This window comes from Amblyomma maculatum, chromosome 4 (assembly GCF_055883805.1).
Source record: "Amblyomma maculatum isolate TAMU_Amacu chromosome 4, ASM5588380v1, whole genome shotgun sequence".
NCBI lineage: Eukaryota > Metazoa > Arthropoda > Arachnida > Ixodida > Ixodidae > Amblyomma > Amblyomma maculatum.
The window spans coordinates 39,339,362-39,363,982 of NC_139347.1; the positions used below are offsets into that span (position 1 = coordinate 39,339,362).

Below are 24,621 nucleotides of genomic sequence, written 5' to 3' on the forward strand. Positions count from 1 at the left end.
CTTTCGCAACTTGAGCGTAGAGGTGTTTGCCAGACATTACTCATCGCATCTAACATATCCTCCCCCTCCAACCCTCCAACCTCCCCCCCTCCCCATACACACACAAACAAACCGTTATTTCTTGTGAAAAAGGCTCCCAAATTCTTTCAGCGTTGCCTTCATCAGTCCAATTCCTGGGCGATATATTTCAAGAAGAGTGGCATGGCCGGTTTCAAATAAAACTTCTTGAACCCTTTCGCTGATTCCCGTGTCATGTTCTCAAAGGAGCAAATAAAAAGCAGAAAAAAAGACCTTCGGCCTTCTGTGCTCAGCTAGATAACAATAAGGGAAGAAGGGAGCCCGGCAGCGTGTCGGCAAGAAGAAGAAAACGAGTTTGCTTTGAGTACAGCGCAGACGGTGTTGCAGACGGGTCGCCTCCGAAGCGTCGTTTCCTAGAAGAGCGCTTTTCTTTTGTGAAACGGCGCGAGTCTGACGCGCGCGGCGCTTCCGAAAGGCGACAAAAGACGCGAGCTTGCGCCCGACAGTGAACGGTGTGTGGTTGCTCTACGAGCGGCAGCCGCCGAAGCGGGGAGAGGAACAAGAAGGCAGAAAGAAAAGCTGAAAAGAGGAGAAATAAAGGAGGAAAGCAAAGGCGGCAATGGCTAGTGGCAGGGAAAAGGAGAGAAAAACGAGATTCGGAGCGTGGCAAAGACATGTCGCGTTGACCGGGATGTAAGCCTGCCTCCGTTTTAGAAGTCGGGGAGTAAACGGAACTTTGCTTTTTCTTTTTTTTTTTTTTTTGGCATTTTAACGGACTTTTTTTTTAGGTAAATACGCTCATTTCTCTGATGAAAAACCCTATCTTTCATACGCCTACATTCTGGATTCGCGAAATAACTAAAACCTCTGAAATGCAACATAAACTGCGATTTAATTGATGCCCAACACAACGTGCTCATATTGAACAGCCATTATGATATCCGGAGTCCGGGCCCGATTATATTTGTCTGTTTCATCATCGACAGTGGCTAGTCAGCGTTGCGCGTTTCCTCCGACATATTCCAAACGTACAGTGCTCAGTGCAACCAGTCTTTCGGCTGGTTCCCCTTCTTTAGGAGTAAATAAAGAGCTTATCATCATCATCATCATCATCATCATAGGTACGTCGATAAATCTTCATTTAACTCTGCCTATACGCCGGTATATACGCGACACAATGACGAGCATGTCTTCGCAGTGGCGTAGAGCGTAGCTGACGACTTCGGCTCTCCGTTTCTAAGCGACGCGTAAATGAAGCATCGTGAAGCGGAACTTCCTTGCCTGCGTTAGGGTCATTTCATTCGCTCGTCGAGCGAAGCAAGCGGTTCCTGTCGTCTCTAAGCTCGTTCGCTGTCGTCATCTTCGGCGCCTTGGCGCTGTCAGACCACGGCAGTCGATTTACTTCTTCGAAAGAAATATGTCTCTAGAATGCCGTGGGCTTACTACTCACTGGCTAAGGTAAGAAATAGCGCGACGGCTTTTATGACGCAAGAAATGACGTAAGCAACTGAACAAACCGGTGGTTGTTGGAATAAATCGGTGACCGTTGTTTTGAGAAACACAGCAATAATTCCAAAAGTTATAAGCGAACTCATTTTGATGTCCGCTGCCATTGCGTGTCATTGCATACGCATGTGCCTAAGAAGAGCGCGATAAATATGTTGTGCCTAATTATAATCGCCAGTAATGTGGGATAACTAGTGGAAGCACCTACGATTAATTATAAAAACGCGAAGTTGACACACACACACACACGCACGCACGCACGCACGCACGCACGCACGCGCGCGCGCGCGCGCGCACACACACACACACACACACACACACACACACACACACACACACACACACACACACACACACACACACACACACACACACACACACACACACACACACACACACACACACACACACACACACACACACACACACACACACACACACACACACACACACACACACACACACACACACACACACACACACACACACACACACACACACACACACACACACACACACACACACACACACACACACACACACACACACACACACACACACACACACACACACACACACACACACACACACACACACACACACACACACACACACACACACACACACACACACACACACACACACACACACACACACACACACACACACACACACACACACACACACACACACACACACACACACACACACACACACACACACACACACACACACACACACACACACACACACACACACACACACACACACACACACACACACACACACACACACACACACACACACACACACACACACACACACACACACACACACACACACACACACACACACACACACACACACACACACACACACACACACACACACACACACACACACACACACACACACACACACACACACACACACACACACACACACACACACACACACACACACACACACACACACACACACACACACACACACACACACACACACACACACACACACACACACACACACACACACACACACACACACACACACACACACACACACACACACACACACACACACACACACACACACACACACACACACACACACACACACACACACACACACACACACACACACACACACACACACACACACACACACACACACACACACACACACACACACACACACACACACACACACACACACACACACACACACACACACACACACACACACACACACACACACACACACACACACACACACACACACACACACACACACACACACACACACACACACACACACACACACACACACACACACACACACACACACACACACACACACACACACACACACACACACACACACACACACACACACACACACAGGTAGCTGGCCCTTACACTTTTCATGTGGAAATGGCTCGCGCGTGCAATCTACTGGTTTTTGCTGTCTCCGAGGTCCCAGTCCACTGGCTGGTCTTGCTGAACCTTCCGTGCGACTTTGTACCGTACGCTGCAGGAGTGTTCAAGATCACCGACAGCATTTTTACGCAAATTCAGTGGGCGGGCTCTTTTGGTAATTTTTCTGCCTTGAAGTGCCCGCCATTGCTGAACACTGAACGCGTGACAACTTGACGTCCAAACTGCATAGCCTCCGATACGCTGCATGCGAGAGCAGGTTATGACACAAAAAGAGAGACATGTACGCTTACGACGTCTGCGAAATGTCCAGCACCATTAAAGAATTTTGCTATCAAATTTGAAGAAGATAGTTTAAAAGCCAAACACCCATTTTTACAGCACCTTTATTCATATACCAAACTTCAGTAAACTCATTTCATGCATGAAGCCAAGCACGCCTCCAAGTACAAGTATAAAATGAACTGAGTACTTCAGAAACACGCGCCTTTGCCTGGGAACATGCAAAAGTGTCAAAAGAAGGCCGAACAATGACTTCGCGCGCAGCGCTCTCCGGAATGCAATTTACAGTTACTGATGAAAATAAAAGTGGATTGTCTGGGGATGAGCGGTGGACAGGCCGTGCCGCTTGCCAGCGTAAAGGATGATAAACAAAAACAATAAAGATGGTAGACACTTGCTCCGAGAGGAAGAAATAAAATAAAACCTAAGCTATGACACGAGCAGAAAGGCTATTACACAGAAGAAAACAAAGGACGCAGAAATAGGAGGAGCAGGTGAGAAGATGAAATTGCTTTGACGGCGTCATACTACATTACAGCGAACAGCGAGCTACGTTCTCCCCTTTAAAGTGATGCACACTTTCGTTACCTGCTGGGAAATATGATTTCATGCTTACATGCATGCTTTATACTACAGCCTCTGCTTCACGCTTCCGCCATGCTAAGCACGAACCGCTTTTTGGTTAGCGAACACTTCGTGCTGTACCTTGAGTCCATCAAGTTTATTCGGTAGTTCGAATATTTCGATACTTACCGATGACTGAGTAAGGAGAGGTCTAGATAGAAAGCCCCTTTGTCCACCAATATACTAATACAGGGAACTGACGACTGGAATCAATTCGCCGCTCTCCGCCTCTGGGGCTATGACGATAAGATGCTGAGCCCAAGATCAGGGATTTGGTCTCGGCAAGCGACGGTTGCATTTCGGTGGAGGCAAAATGCAAACGGACTAGTGCGGACGGAGATTTGCAAGTACTTTAAATAACTACAAGCAGATTAAGTTAATAAGAAATCCTCTACTACCATGCACAGTTGTGTTGCAACGAGACGCAACAAAATTCATTAGTTATATCTGGTCCACGACGTAGGGGCGCTCCGCTGCGCACGTACAGTCTTTGCCAAAGGTAACCAGGCTACGTGTTCCGCTTCTCAGTCAGGTAGTAGAGTGAGTGAAAAAACTTTATTGAGGTCTTTTGGTTAGTCTCGGAGAGTCTTCCTGCAGCCACTTCTTCGCCACCGTCGGAGACTCCTTAGCACGGGTGGTTCCCTCATTCCAGGGCTCCACTGGTCCTGGCTACCTCGCATGCGTGCTGCACCAATGCCCTTTGGGCGGTGAGCTCGCAGCTGGTTAGCAGGCCCTCCCATTGCTCCGCACTCGGGTTAGTTTGCTTGTGGAAAGTGTAGTTGTGTTTACATTCCCATGTGACGTGGTATAGGGTCGGACTGTCTCCGCACCAGGGGCAGCTATCTCTATACTGTGTGGGAAACATTTTGTTTAGAATGTATAAGTTGTGGAAGGTGCCAGTCTGCAGTCTTCTCCAGCTGGTCGCTTCTTCTTGTGTGAGTCGCTTGTGGGGCGGAGGGTATTTTAACCTGCTGCCTCTGTAGTGATTTAAAATATCTGCGTACGTCGGGTCCACCATCAGGTAGTAGAGAATTTGTACCACTTCTGAGGCTGTAAATTTGCGAAACTTTTAACAAGTTTTGATTCTCTTGGAAGCCATGTTGGGTTTAGAATACAAGCGAAAAGCAAAGCGTGCAGCCTGGTTACTTTTGGCAAAAACGGTACGTATACAGTGATCGACCGAGGCTTGCAGGCTGATCATAAATTCTAATTTATTTTTATTTAGGAGTAACCTCGGAGTTCCATCCGGAGCGAATTTATGAGCGGTTGGGGAGAGCGATCTGATTTGAATCATGTATTCCTTGGAAATTTTCGGCGGGAAAGGTTTTGTTTCAGTCCAGTTTTCTTCTGTAAAAATTAATTTTCTCATGCAGAGGTGAGAGGTGACAGTCTTTACCGGGACTCCCATTCCCCCAGTCGCAAATTAACACCACCTTGGTCCCGAAAGCCTTCGCTGTCGTAACGGGTGCAAAGAGGAAGGTGGGCCGTCCAGCGGCTAGTCTTCGAGAGCAGCGCCACTCTGCGCCTCTGTGCTCTCAGAGGCACCGCTGACAACGGCGACACCGACACGAAGGACAGCTCGAGAAGACACAAGAACAAGATGAGCAAAGAGCCATCAACGAGGCACACAAACGGCTTTCTCTTTGCTCGCGGAGCAGGCGGCGCACGAAGAGGAGCTCGCACAATGGCACCCGGTTCGCGTCGGGCACCACCATTAAAGGGGTTCCTGTCAGTGGCAAGCCAGACCTCACAAGCCATCCGCGACGTCAGACCGAGCAGCAAGCTGGCCTGAGTGGTACGGCCTGCCTCTGATGCTTTCGCGACTCCTTTTCATATGAGGCCACTTTATTGTGTGATGCGCTGCAGATGCGTCGTTGGTCGCATGCATATACTTTATGCACATAATCGTGGCATATGCTGCTCCTTTTGAAAACCCCGAGCGCCCGATCCAGAAGCATTCAAGTGCCGCAGTTTGTACGGGATGTTTGTAGAGTGCGCGCACTGACACTGCGGTTCATGACTGACGCTTTGTAATATATATTGGCCTTTGATCTCGGAGAGCATTTTAAGTAAGGAAGGAAAAGGCAACGCTTGATCTAAGCCTACCTATCTGCTTGCAGACCGAGAGTGGCCTTTCTTAGGTAGTGCAGTATGTCGGCTAGGCGCTGGCACAGATACACCGCTTCAGGAAAAACGGCTGGAAGGTTCATATATTCAGGGTTTCTAAATTTAGCGAGCTGGTTTAAGGTGAAGTAGGATTATTTTTTTTCTGCGGCAGATATATATGCATGTTATGCTACTTGTATGGAAATAGTAGCTGTTTCCATTACATGCGAAACGAGACGGGTTTGTGAACGAATACGTTAAAAAAGTTGGGGCACGCTTCAGCGTCACTTACTGAAAATGGGAACTGCAGTAGCCATGCCGATATGTCGCGCGCACACACACACACACACACACACACACACACACACACACACACACACACACACACACACACACACACACACACACACACACACACACACACACACACACACACACACACACACACACACACACACACACACACACACGCACACACGCACACACGCACACACGCACACACGCACACGCACACGCACACACACACACACACACACACACACACACACACACACACACACACACACACACACGCACACACGCGCGCGCGCGCGCGCGCGCCCTTGTACAGATTGTTTGACTACAATCACTATCTTTACAGTTCGAGTCAATTCATTCAATCACTAATGATCACTGATTGCCATTTTCACTAATGCATGCATCAATCGCCTAAATACAATGACAGCAAAAAATTCAAATTTCCCCATAGAGCTTTATAATTGAAGTACCTTACGTTTACCGTATCGCGTAAAACATTGCGCTGAAAAGGTGGTGTCCACGGTGCCCATCAAGGACCTCCGAAAAAAGTAAAGCGTTTCTCTACTGAACCAAAATCAGCTACGCCGCAAGAATTGTTATATATGTCTTTTCTTATAGCGAGAGGAGGGGGGGGGGGGCACTTTTATATGCGTGAAAGAAACATAAAAACTGTGAACATGACTGTGACAACAACTAGAAACAGCAACAGCGTGCCAGTGAAGCTGAATGCAAGGTGTCTAATGACTCAGACTTTTATAGAGATCGTTTTGTATGTTTTCTTTTGCACTGAACTCACACTGTCTCTTTACGTCAGTGCATCAGCTTTACGCCTAATTTCGTACGCCGCCGAGTGGGTTCGTCCGTTTACCTTTCCACTACTACAGGTAGACTATAGGGCCCATATTCCGAGTTTGCGTCGTTATATCGAAGTGCCGCTATCTCACGTGACTTCGAGTCATCTGATTTGTCGAAACGCCAGAACTGGGTGTTGCCACTGCGGAACCGGAAGAGGTGGCAACATAATTTTCCAGCGTTTCCACCAATCAGATGACTCGAGGTCGGAGAGATAGCGACACTCACGATAACGATGTAAACTTGGAATACGGGCCCAGTTGAATGATCACTGAAGCAGCGCCGCGATAGATAGAAGCTGATACAAGATTGCAAAAAAATATATAGGGGACACTTACGGAAAGTTTACGGACACTTAGGTTCAGCCTTTAAGTGCGTGACGTGATAGCGTGCTACCACCTCACATATAAAACTCCGCTCGGACCGACCCGTATAAACACGGCTGTGTTGCCTATAGGGTCCATTAAAGGGTTCTGACAGGTTGATTCTGATATCGCACTTCCATATGAAAGGAGCGCGCCGAGTTGGCAGCTCCTGCCAAGCATAGCGTCAGCAGCACTACGTCTAGTCAGTGTGCGGCCATGTCAGCTGCCAGCTACAGCTTGCCAACGCGATGCTCGTTCGCTCACAGCGCCAACGTCGGGTTTTCGGTTAACTTCAACGCTTTCGAGTTAAACGAAAATGGGATAAAATTTTTTCCCATACGTCAAAATACATTTTGTGTTGGCGATGTGCTGTTGATGCCTTTACATTAAGCTTTGTATCGTTACTTCGGGGTTGTATTTGCGGACCCCTACACGTCTCTCTCCCTACAACCACAAACCTTACCTTTTTGGAGTAATCTAACTGTTTGTTAGATGCTTCCCCAAGGGTGTACGAGTGTGCCGACACAGAATAACGACGAAGACACGTTGATACACGTGTAATTGTCACTTTCGGCCTGGTGGCATCACTTTCAGCCAATGGGGGTTATCTTGCCCACTGCCCTTAGGCTATGAACCAATTTGTTATGACCGACGACATATATTTCTCCTTTTTCTCAGTTAGGCTTCTAATGTTACTGCTCTATAGAATTCCGACTTGACTTATCCGGAACTTTCCACTTGAAACCATGACCAGTAACTGACAAAGTCAAAACGGGGAATAGGCAAAGATGTTAAAGGGCATCTACTCACCATCATGTCGTCTCTCCTTTTGAGATCTGTATGTCCGCACTGCGTTCTGCTGTCTGCGCCAGCGATTTGTAAACAATGGCAACTTTGCAGCTGCACGCAGACGGTACTGATGAGAAAGCAAAGATTCAGTTTTATGCTTCTGTTTATTGTTTGTCTTGAAGTTCTTCACAACGTACAAATGGAACGAGGTTCGATAAATGATATGTAAGGTAACAACAATCGCATTCCTAGATAAAGGAAATCGCGTTCAAAGAAGAAATGACACAGAACAACATTATCGCAACAAACTGACTAGAATCGTAATTCGAGATATATTTTGACCCCCCCCCCCCCCCATCCCTCACACACACACACAAACGCGCACGTTTTGAATACCCGAAATTTGAGCAGGAACTCTGGAGTTATCTTCACGCCGTAAACACTGACATATTCTTCGGTGTCCAAACGTACGCAGCGTGAATTTGTACTGTAAAGTGTTCGCGCGTCCATGCCTTTTTGTGCAATACACTACATAGCCGCAAGAAAGTTTTGTACTTCTTCAACGACGTTTGACCAAGCGACGAGACGAGCCGCTCAGCAGGTTTCGCGCAGGTTCAGCGTTGTTTATACATACGCGCATATCGCTTACCTTGCCAGTAAAACTAATCACTCCACGAAAGCTTTGAGTCGGCGCCTTTCACGCCTGCCGCCGAAGAAATTAATAGCACAGAACGAAGTATTAGAATCAAATAAAATACGAGCGACGAAGTCATAACAAATAGCGAAGCACTGTGAGCCATGAAAGGCGACACAACGATGTCGCAACTGATGAACAGAGAACATATGACGAAGTGTTAGGAATCACATAAATACTCACACACATCACAAAGACTCGTAAGTCGCGTAATAAGACACACAAATAACTCGTGCCGAATAATAAACTGCAACACCGCACAGTCAGACACGCGGTGAACTCAGAACTAATAACCAGGGAACACACAAAGGAGCCTTAAGAGTCGAGTGCGTCTCAAGACACTCGCAGGTCTTCCGAAGGCACGGTGGGTGAAGTCTGCAATCCCATCCAACGGTGTCGGCACTTATTGCTGGGAGCAGAAATGTCCGCCAAAGCCCGCATCGCACGCCATACGGAGCATCGACGCGCAGAACCACATCACGGAGCGGTGGATCTGCAGGTCGCCAGCTATTTCTTCTGGGTCACAACGATGGTCCAAAAAGAGAAGGTGAAGTGGAAGCAGTTAGTTCATGTGAGCCACGGCAGCGGTTCGGAAAATATAAGGCCCGCACATTGTTTCATAGAGAGTGCCGTATTGAGCTAACTACGAGCATCCAATAAGTACAGACGACTAGTCGTCCCAGTTTGAGTTTATCCGTATATAACGAATTTTTTCTACAACTTCACGTTCGCAGGTTACCTTCGAGACAATTAATCTATAGGTCAGTGGCAAAAAATGCCCTCACTTGTACAAAAATGCACAAATACAAACACGCACACGTGTGCCAGCTACGGCCGCAACGACGGATGGATGGGTGGAATATAGGAGCGTCCCCTTTGAAACGGGGTGGTAGCAGTTGCTATCATGCTCATTTTTCCCCTGTTTTAGATTGGTTAACTATACCATCATTCTACTTATTGAAATTTTTTTTCTACATTACTAACATTACATCACTTTTCTGTTTTTAAGCTACCAATCTTCCAATCGTTTTTTGCAAGCTTCCACCGCAAGTTCATTCAATCGGCCACTGGTATCTCTAAACCCCAAGGCTTCAGGAAGAGTGATTGCGCCTGCACCGAATTCCGGATGGATACCTTTACATTCGAGTATAATATGGTCAATTGAAATTTCACTGAAGTTTCCACATATAGCACATGCGTCATCTCCATTGTTAAATTTCTTTTTGTAGCTGCGTGTTCTAAGACACCCTGATCTAGCTTTAAAAAGTTGGGCACTGCCTCTTGAGTTATCAAAGAAAGCTTCCTTCCTGATCTGCCTTCCACTTTCGGTATAGTTCCACACACTGTTTCTTTTCCATGGAATTTATCCAATTTTTTACCTTCTGTGTTTTTCACCTGTTGCTTAACGCTTAGGTATAGGTATTTAAATACTTTAGCTGCCCATCTGTTACTGTCCAATTTCCTCAGGCTTTCCCCATATAATATTTTACTCTGAGCTTCCCGTACTTCGAAAGATGCCCAGCCCATATCTCCCTGTACCGCCTCATTTGTGGTTTTGCCGTGGGCACCTAGTGCTAATCGTCCGATGGCTCTCTTATTTATTTCTTATGTCGACTGTACCTCTGATTTTAGGCACAAAACTGCATTTCCAAAAGTAAGCTCGGGCACCATACTTCCTTTCCAAATACCCCTAAAAAAATCATACCTGTTGTATCCCCACAATGCCCTATGCTTCATTATCCCGGCATTTCTTCGCCCCTTTGTCATAAGTGACTGCTCATGCTTTTCAATGTATGCCAATCCTTCGTTTACCCATACCCCGAGATAATTATATTCTGCCACTCTGGGTATTTTATGGCCTTGTATTTTAAGACCCTGATCAGTTGAGCAGTTGAAAATCATCAGACCCGACTTAAATGCGCTAAAACTGAAGCCTAGAGCGTCCCCTTCGTCTCCGCAATACTTAACCAGAGTTTGCAATTATTCCTGACTTTCTGCTAGCAGCACAATATTGTCTGCATACATTAAACCGGAGAGGCGCTGCTCTACCGCCGTTCCGCCTAATCTATATGACAGGTTAAAACCTAGGTTACTTTCTTGTATCTTCCGTTCCATATTTATCATATAAAGCATGAACAGCAGCGGTGATAGATGACATCCTTGTCTTAATCCTGTGCATACCTTGACAGCTTCCGTACTTCTTATCCCTTCCCATGTAATTTCTACTTCGTTATCCCGGTATACTTCCTGTAGGAGCTCTGTTATCTCATGACCGATACCTTCTTCTTTTAATATGTTCCACAGGAGTTCCCTGTTTACGTTGTCGTACGCCCCGTTTATGTCCAGGAAGGCCAAATACAAAGGTCTATTTTCCACTCTAGATATTTCGATGCATTGGGGAAGCACGAACAGGCTATCATCTAAGCGCCTACGATTTATAACGCTGTTCTGAAGTTCTCCGAGTATCTTGTTACTTTCTACCCATTCTTGAATCTTAGATTTCACCGCCTGCATGGCCAACCTGTATATAACAGATGTTATGATAATCGGCCTGTAGGATTTTATGTGCATCCTGTCTCCTTTCCCTTTATAAATCAAATTTATTTTACTCTGCCGCAAGCTGTCCGGAATTCGCTTATTCGTTATGACTGTTTCTAAAGCTTTTAACAACGTTTCCTTACTTCTTGGACCAAGTTCATTAATCAGCTTGATTGGAATTCCATCTGTTCCTGTAGATGTGTTTTTAGGAATATTTTTTTCTGCCTTTTTCCAGTTTAGATTTGTCAGTTCTAAGCTGCTTTGTATTCTGCTGTCTTGTGTTGCTTCCTGATTTGCTGAGATTACCCTATCGTCGCTCTTAAATGACTCGGCAACAACTGATGTATTGTAGTTCACTGCGTTGTCTCCATTTAAACAATTTCCCTCGTTATCTTGAATCTGGTCTTGCTTTATTTGATTCTTTTTGCCTAGCCAGCTTATATGGTTCCAGAATTTTCTTTGTCCGCCTCTAATGGCATCGTGTATGTCATCCATCCAGCGATCGGTGGACTGCTTTATTTTACTTTGGACGAGGGCCTGTATATCAAGTTTCTTTTGCCGGTATGATTCCCATTTTTGGTCTATTTCCTCCCGAGATACCTGTGCTTTCTTTGCCTCTCGGTGTTCCCTTGAAGCTGCCCGTCGTTGTTCAATGGCTTCCCTGATTTCCATATTCCACCAGCTCCGTGGCTTCCTCTTTCCATTCCAGCGAACGACATCGATAAACAAAAGCGCCATCTGTCGACGTTATTAAAAGTCATGTCGTAAACTGTTGTCTATTGCTAACCTCAGTGTATGCCCGTTGGGCTCGCTCATTTCTTTACTGTAGCCGTTGGAACATTCTTGCGCGGCGCGAAGCTCTTTGCATTATTCGCAATGATCTCAGACAGCAAATAAATCGTAAGGAACGAAAGTGGACAAACGACAGGACAGTGGCAAGACGACAACGCAGTGTACACGAAAGTGGTTGTTGTTGTTGTGGCTGTAGAAAGAAGGAAAAGAAAATGCACGAGCCTGCTACTGGCTCCGTAGCTGATCCACCTCCGCTGCCTCGTGCAGACAGAAGAGAAAATAAAGAAAGAAAAAAAAAAGAGGGAAAGAAAGACTCGCGCCGCAACAACAGCCGTCGTCCACCACAGAAGCGGTGGCGGGTGCAATGACGGCCTACAACAGATAAAAATTCGGTGGCAGGATAGCCCCCGCCGATAGCGGCGGTGACCTACCTGCCCCAGCCCCATCAGGGGAGTCTACACGAAAGTGGACAAACGACAGGACAGTGGCAAGACGACAACGCAGTGTACACGGAAACACATGCGTCTTGCCCTTGTCCTGTACTTTCTGCGGTTTTTGTTCCTCACGATATGTCCTGTCGTTTTTGCAGTTTTGTTCCTTGCGATTTACAACTAGCCTAAAGAAATTCCGGTCTCTCTCGTAGCACGCGCACTGCTTCCACGGCACGCTTCTCCCAATGCGAGCTATCTGCAAACTCTACGTCCGCGTGGGGTTGAAAAATAAGAATTCATGCAAGGTGCTGTCGTACTTGAAATTTGCACCATCCTGCACTGGTTCACCCGTGATTAAGACCAGCGCCTTGGAATTTTGGCGTCAGAACCCATTCCCAAAGGAAATCCCTGGGAAAGGTCATAGAGCGTCACCTCCTGCGTAGTAGGCACGTGCCTCGAAGAACAGACTGGCAGTGAGTTGAGGCAGAAGCCTGAGGAAGTTCACGCTGCCAGTCGCCTCGGCCAGGGCATGCACTACCTCAGGGATCAGTGTCGACGTCATGGTGTGGTGGTGCTCCACCTGCGAGCAAACGGTGACAGCGCTCAACCTCACCCTAAACCAACCGCACATCCCTCGTGCAGTACAAACAAACCTATCGTACGCCCATACAAGTGTCGCCTAACACGACAGAACCCCCCCCCCCCTCTCTTGTTTTCAAAACATGTCACGAACTCGACACGCTATATGCTAGCTATCTGCAATATTACCTCTCCGAACGCCTGATCACCAGTTAAACACCGATTTTCGTGATCTTCCCCCATTTTCCCGGCGTGCCTCGTTGGCTTCCACCCAACGGGACGATAATCTCGTCTTGTCCGTCATGCCATCGGCCTGCTCAGCACTCACCATTTTGCTAAAGATAAAACAACTTCTTACTTATGAATATCGCACATTAAGCTGGCTTCGCCTCAGCAAGGCGTTACCGACAGTGAAGCCACTTTCTCGGGACAGATTCGTTGTGCCAGTGGGACATTCACTGGGCGAAAACTAAAATAGAGCGTGAGGCACGACCACGCAGAGAAATATTTAGACGGCATAACCACACAGGGAACATTGTGTAACATTTTAGACTGCATGGCCGCACGGAGAACATCTTAAAGTGCGTTTGTTTCATATAGTTCGTTTAAATGGCGCTATCACCGGTCGCAGGTAAACAAAAGGGTTTATTCAGTACGACATACTACGCCAGTGATGAAGGCACTTACAAAGGAGAGAGCTAAATCCATTCACTTCAGCGTCGAGATAAACCTTGATGAACAATCAAGGGAAAGACAAAGAGTGAAAAGCAAATACGCGGCTCTCACTAGGATCATGTTGAAGATGATGGTGGCCACTTGAGCTTCGCGTCCGTTGATGAGCTTGGATGTAAGCAGCGCGACGCATATGTCCTTTCCGCAGTGGATGAGCAGTTCCGCACAGTTCTTCGCCCGCCACTCCCGGTACAGTCCTGGGAAATGTCGCGAGCATGCGCAATGCGTCGCCGTCAATATGGCGACGTGCGTGTAATAGGGAAAACCCGAGTTCCGCTTAGGATCCTTCCCTGCACTACGACCCCGTAGCCTACAGTTAGACGTCTCCGTTAGCCAATTAGTGGGAGGCTCCTGAGCCCTCGGATGATATAAATAAATTTCGAACACAGCACATATCACATTATGACAGCTGATTTTTTTTTTTCGAAACGATTTGCGATTTCTGTATAGTGACAGTATCACTGTGTCCCTGAAGAAAACGAAGTTGACTCCTTTCTACGCTCCGAAATGCAATATTGTGCCAGAGTTCCGGTTCGAACCCGACCGCCGGCGTCTGTGTTTCGATGGAGACAAAACGAAGAGTCGTCCATGTGCTACGCAATGTCAGTGCCCGTTAAAGATCCCCAGGTGGTGGAAAATATTCCGAAGCCCTCCATTGCGGCACCTCCTTCTCTCTTTCGTCTTTCACGAATCCACCTTCTTCCCTTGCTTTACGGCGCGGTTCAGGTGTACACAGAAACAAACGTGGCAGATACTGCGTCTTTCCCTGTTAACCAATTATTTATAGCTCTTTTCTACTATGAGCACATTTTGAAGAACGAAACAAACAAAAAAATTCCGAGATCACTTCAGAATCTGCACTGAAGAAATGCTTAAGTTGTTTTTGTGGTTGTAGGCAGAAGGAAACGAAAATGCACGGGCCTGCTCCTGGCTCTGCTGAGCCACCTCCGCTAGAGTGTACTAGACCTCCGCTGCCTCGTGCGGACAGAAGACAGAAAGTAGAGAAGAAAGAACAAGAAGAGGGAGAGAAAGACGAGCGCCGCAACCGCCGTCGTCCACCACCTAAGCGGTGGCGAGTGCAATGATGGCCTACAACAGATAAAACTTCGGAGGCAGGCTAGCCCCGCCGCAAGCGGCATTGACAGTCCCAGCCCCGTAGAGCCAGGAACAGCCACCCTTCTTTCTTCTCTATTTTCTCTTCTGTCTGTGTCTGCACGAGGCAGCGGAGGTGGCTCAGCTACAGAGCCAGTAGCAGGCCCGTGCATTTTCTTTTCCTTCTTCCTGCAGCCACAACAACAACAACAACAACCTAAAAAATGTGGTGAAGGGTGGCTGTTTCTGGTCTTACGGGGCTGGGACTGACCTGAACGTTGCTATGTTGTCCGCGAGATGTATCAGCGGAATTCCGCGAGCGACAGATACTGCGCCTTTCCTTTCATGTAAACCAAATATCGAACGCCGGTGAGCTTTGATGCGTTCAACGGACCGCAGATTGTGTTCGAAAAGGGGCGTGCGATGTACCATGCGCAGCAGCAACCTCAGGCTTTCGCATTTTTTCACTGGAGATGGTCTCGGAATTATTCATTGTTCAAGTTGATTACGTCTCCTTGCAGGTTCCCACCCAGTTTGTGCACGCAAATCACACACTTTTCTGCTCGTTCATGGTCAAATATTCCAAATCTACCGGAAGTTAGGTCTACGTCACCGGAAGTCGAGTACCACGTGACCTCCTCCGGACGTCGACATTACCCTTCCCGGCTATTTCGACGTCTGATTCACTTAATTGGCTTTAAATATTTAACTAATTGACCCACATCAACAATTCTGTCACTTGCACACTTTTACTTGACGTTTTATCAGATGGTACCATTCTTTTCCCGATATATCAACTAGTTCCTCTTTTACAGCTCCGAGAAGGTCATGCCCACGCGAAACCCGCCTACATAGCCACACAATGCTTCATTGCGAAAGCAATACTACTCTCATGAATGGCCTTTCGCGTAGCGGCGGCCGGTAGCCACGTTTGACCTTTAGAATAACCTCTGACGTCATACTAGGAGCGAGTAGCGGCGGCCGGTAGCCACGTGTGAAGACGCGGTGCATTGCGTTCCTTCTGTTGGAGGCGCTGCGCTCGCTTTGACGTCACAATAGAGAGGTAGGTGGCGGAGCCGGGAGTATATACTCGCGTTCACCGTCTGCCAGGTCAGTCGCCACGCCTCCGCAAGAGAGGACGCCTCGCCTCGCTGCTGCTAGGAAGCAACGGCGAGCTACGGAGACAGATGAACAGCGTGAAGAGCGTCTCGCTCGACGGCGTGCTCAAGATGCAGCTAGGCGGGCAAGTCGTTCTTCTCGTGAATCCTGCTCATCTGACGATAATCCAGACTGGAGCATGATGGATGCTCTGAACAGCGAAGCTCACTCTATATCGACGTGTTCATTCACCAGTGAAGAACCACAAGCCGTGCTAAGGCGAGGCCAAGATGTATTGCTTTCACAACCTACCAGGCTTAACCAAAGCTAAGCCCCAGGCAATTTTTTAAACTTGGTTGAATTTTGCTAGGATACCCGTTACACATGCTGCCTTTTACTCGCCTCGCCCAAAATCCCGAAGCCCAAACTAGAACAATACTAGTCTGTCCAGACAGCCGGACTGCTTTTAGAAGCATTTCGCGCACAGGATTCGTTCAGCTAAGACAAATACTTTATATAAGAGGCCGAAAGTGATATATACGCTGGCGTTCCGGCAATAATAAGCGCACGAAGCCATCGGAACATCGGAAGGAAGAGAGAGAAAACATCTCGCGCGGCTTCGGTACTTAAATTACATTCTGCGTTATGAGCACTTCATGGCTGAAACTGCAGGCCATATAAGCTGCCTAACAATTCTCCTTCCAATTCTACTTTTTTTTTTTTTGTCTTATTTTAGGATCAATTCTGGAGTTTGTATTGTCCTCTACCTAGTCATGATGGTCTAGCTCCCATAACGTTCTGAAGATATTTCGCGGCCCGCAGAAAAACATGGAACGGCCCTGGCAGTGCCAAAGGCGTGCAGGCTTACCGAACAGCTCCTCGATGACAGAGATGGTGTCGTCCGAGGTCCATCCTGCCCCGTACTCGTAGAGAGAGAGTAGCGCGTAACCCATCTGCTGCAGCGCGGAATGCAGCACAGGGCTGCTGGCCGCCGGCACCGGCAGAGAAGGCATTTCCCACAGCAGCTCGTCTGCGACAACGACATCACATTTCGCGGACAACATTTGACTGCCCTACAGTCAAGGCTAGACAGGAAATAGAAGAGGATGGGCTTTTCTTCCCCGTCTCACGGAGAGTGGCCTACATCACCGCATCCCACCCCTACTCGGAACAAGCCTTTTCCACCGTGCTGTGGCTTCGCTTTACTGCCTAGATTACGTTTCAGAACCACGCAAACACGCCAAGTTACAAAACTTGCCGGGGTGTTAGTATTACCACCACGATCGATGCATGGAAGTCAAGGGTGCGACAGTCAGCCCTCGCAAGGTCAGGCTTCAAAAACTTTATTGAGGATAGGGTTATACATAACCCAAGGAGGTGGCTATAGATTATAGACCAATGTTGTTGTTGTTCTTGTTGTTGTTGTTGTTGTTGTTGTTGTTATGAACTTTATTTTTCCACCGATGTAGGAGGCCCCCTACTCCCCGCCCCCGGCACGCAGGCCTATGGGACGCAGGCCTATGGCACGCAGACCTATGGGAGTTATAGACCAACGCTGATCTGTGACGTAAGTTCTTAGGTTGGGATGACCCTGCCAATCTTCTAGAGCACCATAACACTGCTGTTACCGGCTGAGGGAGAAAGCTGGTGTTGCGGATTTCAATAACTCGTGCATGCCAAAGGTTTCAAAGCAGTCTTCTGATTCCACAGTGCATCGATGAAGAAAAGCAGAGTAGGTTCTGTAACTGGATGCGAAAGTGTGAAATACATTCTCAGGGACAATGTATTAAAAACAAAAAAATTGCGGGGACACTAAAGCTCCGCCATTAAGGGTTAGACGCAATCAGGCTTCACCAGCGCCATCTAGATGGCGCTGGTTTCACACATTAAAGTAGTTTTCTCAGCTTTTATCTTTATTTTTTATATACTGTCTCTTATGGCGTACCGAGCATGGTGTCAGCGGTAAGCTCGAGCGCCGCATTGGAGCTTCCTAGTGCGCGTTCCTAGTGCGCGGTCAACGGAACGCGCTGTTTGCGTTCGGTGCAATGGCGGGGGGACTCCACCGTTAATTACGTAATAGAGTTTCACACACGCGAAGGATGTTTTTCACTTTTCTTTTCTTCCATTAATTTCGAATTTTTCCATTACAACGAACAACACCGACACCGGATTTTCTGCGACACGGGGCCCTTACGCTCTCTTATAAAAACACCGCGATGCGTTCATGAGGCACCACCCCCGATTAGGGAGGAGCAGGAGCGTGGTCCGCAAATACGCACCGGAACAAAACTTTCGTTTTAACTTTAAAATAATTGTCTCGCTTCACAGAGTACCCATAGCGACTACGCTAAAGTCTGACAGAGGATACTCCGTCCTTTTGAAGCTGTCTTTAATGTGCGCTGTGAAGTCAGGCATGCCGCTATAAAGAGCTCTAGCTACTGGGTATTCCTCCCAATCGCGCCAGCTTCTCGTGAAGCCGGACATGCCAAGAATGATACGAATAGTTTTTTGCACGTGTTTCCATTTCTTTATTTGAATAGTGCGCGAGATAAAAGTGTACAGAATCATCCCGCGAATCACCACGCGAATTCCTTTGCACAGCTAAATAATTTGTACATGATTTTTTTTCCCCTCGCGCTGCTTCTCTTTCGGTTTGAGCCGCTATTAGACAGCTGTGACATAGTACACGCCCTGAGATGGAAAACTGAGATGTAATTGTTGTTTGTTCGAATTGTGTGTGTGTGTGTGCGTGTGCGTGTGCGTGTGTGTGTGTGTGTGTGTGTGTGTGTGTGTGTGTGTGTGTGTGTGTGTGTGTGTGTGTGTGTGTGTGTGTGTGTGTGTGTGTGTGTGTGTGTGTGTGTGTGTGTGTGTGTGTGTGTGTGTGTGTGATTTATAAACAAGGCCTGCGTAAGCTTTCACGCAAACCAGAATGAACAAATCAACGACGAATACTGCAGTTTTTGTACCCCTCATATTTTCCTAGCGCGTCTATGAAGTCACAGCCATCTTTGGGCGGTTGAAATCGAAACTATGGTGGATTCGAACCTGCATGTGAGAAAAAAAATCAAATACAAGTCATTTTGCTGCTTTTTTCGCTGCATCCACGTGGCTAGTCGTGTCGGGTAATGTGCTACGTATCCTTCCATACAGATAGAATACACAAAGAAACGGTCTCTCTACTCCTACGCAGCTTAAGTATACTTAGATGGAACGCAGTCACTGAGTGATAAGCGAGGCGCACACCGTAGAACACGGCGGCGCAGACAATAGAGAGTTTTAGCTTACCGTGATCCGCGATCCGCTACTGGGATCCGCCACCGCGCGTTCCACTGTGCATGCCCAGACCCCCCTTGACGCCGATGTCTGCACACAGACCTGCCGCGTCGAGACCAATCAGCTTGACCGCCCCGCCCACGCGCGGTAGAGAGCCACGGTGGCGGATCGCGGATCACGGTAAGCTAAATCTATCTATTATCCCCAGCCGTCTCCAGCGTCCACCGGGAGTGCCACCTTGTGTACTCAAGCAAAGTATTTAGCCCGACACCTACACTGAACCACACGTTAAATCACACAGCCAATTGAGAAAATTTAAAAACGGCGCTCGCCTTCGCTGATGACGGTCTTCAACTTCACGTCACAGTGCCTCTTGAAATCAAAAAGAAAAAAACTGACCACATAAATTTTAGTGAATTAATTATCTTCTAATCATTAAATCTAAATCAAGTGCATGATTTCCGCCTTGCTGTAAAGCCCACCTGTACAGACCGCGCAGACGTACATTTCTTAGTCTCGATACTTTTGCAAACGGTTAAAAAAATTGGCCTGCGGCATATGGTTACACTATATCTCAGCTGTTCTCCACCAGGTGTGATCGTCAGCTGCTACCGTTCTCATGCCATCCTCATTATTCCCCTCCCCGCAATCATCATCATCATCATCAGCAGCAGCAGCAGCAGCAGCAGCGACAGTATGCGCTTATGCAGGGCGAAGACCTCAATCGCTCATCTCAAATTAACGATCCTGCGGACAAATGCAGCCAAACGCATTCTACCGAGGTGGTCTATGTATGGAAAGCTCGGTCTCCGCTAAGTAGCAGAGCCGTTGCGATTCCCCGGCGCTGAAGCGTTGAGACCCGGAAGGCACATTACCGTCGTGACCCGCATCGGAGCTCGGCGGCAGCAAAGCGGCCACTTTATTCTTCCTTCCCTTGCCGGCTTCGAACACCGGTGCGAGGGGAAAAGGCGGCGCGGCCGCCGCTACTTGGAAGATGCTGAGAGCGACCCGCGCTGCAGCCAATCCTATTTGCATCTGAGCAAACACGCTCGCCCCGAGGAATCCGCGCGCATACATAAATCAGGTCGAAACCCATGAATCGATTACCGCCACGCGCAGACAACTCGAACCCACATACCCTGCGCTGTACTACGAAGGGGCACTGTCCTCCCCTAGCTGACCGAGGCCCGGCCTATAGCTGCAACGCGACCTGGCGGACACCTGGTCTTGAAGTGTAATTATGAATTGGTAGTGAAAGGCGGGACAGTTGATAGCGGACAGTTGATCTTTGAAACAGTAGATATGACGCTTCTTTATGCCGGAGTGGCCGAATGGTACACTCTTAGTCATATATAAACACACTTTGCCTCGCTGTATACTACGCAGCGTTTCGCAAGTTACAGCTGACGTACTCTCGACAAGTGAACTAACGTGCTAATAAACTGTGCAGCTTTTGACACCCGAGGAGCTGACACCAGCAGTGGCCTCGACAACGCTGCGTACGTTTAATGGAACACAGTATATACGTTCTCGAGCCCTTTATATGTCCCGAGAAGTCTAGCCGTCAGCAAGGGTTCGTTTTTCCACTGCTTCGCTGCACGAGACGCCGGAACTATCCTATATGCCGCGAATAGCGCACGGGGACCTCCTGCTTATCGCGAACAGCTGGAATGGGTACGCGGGGATGGCATAGAAGAAGGTTTTGCCGACGTACAGCTCGCATGACGGGACTCACGGGGACAGCAGGGCCCGTAGATGATGAACAGCATCTTGGCGCGGAACACGAGCGGCCATGGCTGCAGCAGCCTGTGTAGCCAGCCGGCGACGTCCTCTTGGTTCGCCTCACCCAGGTACACCGAGTGCACGAAGTGGCGCAGTGCCAGTTCCTCGCGCCGCAGGCTCCCTGCACAACCGACGAAGGACGATGCTTCACAGAGCGCGTCTCTCACGGTAATGCATAGCAGGTAGGTTTGGAAATGACACGTCACACGCACGAGAAAAGAACTTGTTTCCTGCTGAGGCTGCCAACCTTTTCACGCATGCAAAATTATCACACGCTGGTGTAGCTATTGCAGATGAAAAATATAAAACGCCTCAGAGCGACGAACGTTGTGGGAGAGACATTCTTTATTATTGTATTATTTTGGACTTGCTTAGTCAAACGAAGCCATTCAAAATCTACACAAAGCAAGTACCGGCATGCACAGTGAAAACTCCGGTACCCGCGCTTTTCTAAACTCAAGAAGCCGTTAAACACGGGATCTGGATCAAGTTATAGTAGTAATCACTGCAGTTTTGCAAGTGACGGGTTTGTACGCGGTCGCATTGCAAGACTGCAGAGAAGAGCAGTATTTCTAACACGTCACTTGAGAACTCACACGGCGAAGATTTCATGAAATGCTTTGGTCTGCGCCTCTGTCGGAGGAACTGCTGCTGGGCGCTTGGCAGGACAAGGAGAAGGGCGTCCAGGCAGTGCGTGCTCTTTGCCGTTATTTGAGCGCCAGCGGACTTGATTCGCGCTTGTAAAGCAAGCTGCTGTGTCTGTATATATATTTCATATGCCTTCTCCCACATCGTCACCCATCATGACCTTCTTTCTTCTCTCCTTCCCCTTCCCCAGTGCAGAGTAGCAGGCCAGATTTGAATTATTCGGGCCAACCTCTCTGCCTTTTCCTTTCAATAAATCCATCTAATCTAATCTAATCTTGGTCTGGTTTATGGACTAACATCACAAAGCAACTCCGGCTATAAGATACGCCAAGGGCTCCGGAAATTTCGACCACCTGGGGTTCTTTAACGTGCACTGACACCGCACAGCACACGGGCGCCTTGCTTTTCGACTCCGTCGGAAAACGGTCGTCGCGGCCGGGATTTGATTCCGAGTCCTTAGGTTCAGCAGTTTGGCTAACTACTGAGCAAGAGCTAAGAGGCGATTTCATGAAAGAGAATGATATGGAATGGCGCGGCACGAGTTAATTTACTCCACGTGTGGATCTTTAACGAGCACGGGCGTCGTATTCCACACGGGAGCCGGTATGCTTATCGTTGTTTACTTACTTTTTTTTTTTTCGCTTGAGCTCCAATTGGCTCACTTCATTGCCTTGCCTGTTTTTTCGCGTGCTTATTTCTTCTGCGCGGCATGATTCAATTTTGTCACCAGGTACCGAATTATGCTCCGATCACATTACAAAAACTCTCCCAAAATTGCCAACCACCTCCCGCTCCTATTGGTCGACAGCTCCTGCGATCGGAATCGACGAATATAGGAGTGGGGTTAACTGATCAGTTTGTGACAGATTTGTGACCGTTTTTGTTATGTGATCGGAGAGTTATTCGATCCCGCGCTGCTCTATTTTTCAAATGACTTTCTCCTGCCTATTGTATTTTTTTTTTTTTTTTTTTTTTTTGCATTTGCGAGCGTTACCGCCTCTGCGCCCAAGAAGAACGGACGGGGGAAAAGACGGAGGGTCCACCTACCGGGCCTGGCGCCGAGCACCTTGGAAGTGAGGCGCTGCGCGTAGCACAGCCCGCCCACAAACTCGTGCACCACCTGGCACTCATTGTCCACCCAGCCGCAGATGGCAGCCATGAGGAATGCGCCGTAGCGGCGCCACGCGCACACCAGCTCCACCATGTCCCGCGGGAGGCGGCTGCGCACCAGCGACGGACGGCTCACGAACTGCGTGGGAGACGACGAAAAAACAAAACACAAATGCCCCCCATCTGTATAATACACGCGCGGTCATGTTAGCCTCGCGCAGATCGGTAAGGTCCTTTTTATGCTTTTATTAAGGCGAAAGCCCTTATTGCATCATCGTTGTCGTCAGGAAAAGTGTCACGCTTTTGCGGCGGCTCTGATTGGTCGAGACAGGATGACGTTATGGAGGTCTCGACCAATCACAGAGATCCACCACAGCATACGCGAATGCGTGCCTTACAATCAATGATCAGTTACTAATTAATAACTGGTTAAGTAATTAATTTATAATTAATAAAAATGACTAATTAAGAATTCCTAATTGCTGTCAGATGGATAATTAACTACTAATTAATACCGCGCCTGGTAAAATCAAACACGCAACAGTAAACGTACAACAACTGCGAAGATACAAGGCGCGCGATCTCGTCGCTGCCAAGCAGAATTCACTGAACAAATGCACTCGCAGAATGTGAAAGAGTAGTCGCTCGCTTTACTCGTAGCAGCATTCATCGCTACACGGGCAACAGTCGCGTAGCAGAATGCAGCACTCAGGCCTTCGCCTTTCATCACTTTAGTCGCCAAAGTGTCCTCGAATTTTTTTTACGCCGATCACGAGGCAGTACAGCACCATGGGAACCCACCTTTTCGATGAACCCCAGCATAATTTTCAGCCGCTCCTTAGTGGAGAAAAGGACAGTGATCCTCTTCATCAGCACACCTGCAAACGGGAGAACCGGAGAATAGATGACGCACCTCGGCCCTGGTATTTCGTGTCTCATCTGCCCTTTTACCCCAACGTCAGTAAGAAACGTCACCGTTTTCTCCCCTTCCATCATCTCGTCCTCTCATGCATCTCTAAACCCTCCTACGGAGTGAAGCATTTTCAGGAAAGTGAACAAGGCACTGCAAGGTCGATACAAGCACACAGTTATTTTATAGTACTAGCTCCCGGGCTTTCTCCGAAAAACCATTGTCTCTGACTACACCTGCCCCTCTCACCTTGAAACGATTAACTATTATGGCCGCGAAAGCGGAACCGGTCATTCTTTGTGTTTAATTGTCACTCTTTCTTGCTGTGCGGTGCAAGTTGTCTTCGTCAAGTACGAATCATCATGTACTGCTTCCCTACAAGTGCTGCATAATTTATGATTGAATTTCTTTCGTCACCTGTTTCAGAGCGATGGCTGTGACGTGGAAGTGAAGTCTAGGTTATATAAAGAGTGCAAAAAATGCGTCATACAATCGCCCCTCCACTTTTCAAATCGGCACAATACTATAGCCACTCTGCGTCGTAAATCTAAACTAGTGAAGCAGTGATTATATCGCAGTTTTTTCATCCATCACACGACGTCACTTTGACGTCGTAGCCATCGCTCAGCTGTTCAAATCAAAACCGAAATAGATGAGAAATAAAATT

At 48.0% G+C, this 24,621-nt stretch overlaps 1 protein-coding gene across 1 annotated transcript in view; it reads right to left on the reverse strand.

The window, feature by feature from the left end:
* Positions 1-24,621, reverse strand: part of LOC146190777 (F-box only protein 47-like) — a 49,374-nt gene that overhangs the window by 3,991 nt on the left and 20,762 nt on the right. The window contains exons 5-10 of the mRNA XM_084600233.1: positions 23,846-23,922; positions 22,982-23,183; positions 21,240-21,407; positions 17,100-17,261; positions 14,096-14,238; positions 13,163-13,310 (exon numbers count right to left, since the gene is read on the reverse strand). Coding sequence (XP_084456359.1) covers positions 13,163-13,310; positions 14,096-14,238; positions 17,100-17,261; positions 21,240-21,407; positions 22,982-23,183; positions 23,846-23,922 — 900 coding nt within the window. The remainder of the gene's footprint in view (positions 1-13,162; positions 13,311-14,095; positions 14,239-17,099; positions 17,262-21,239; positions 21,408-22,981; positions 23,184-23,845; positions 23,923-24,621) is intronic.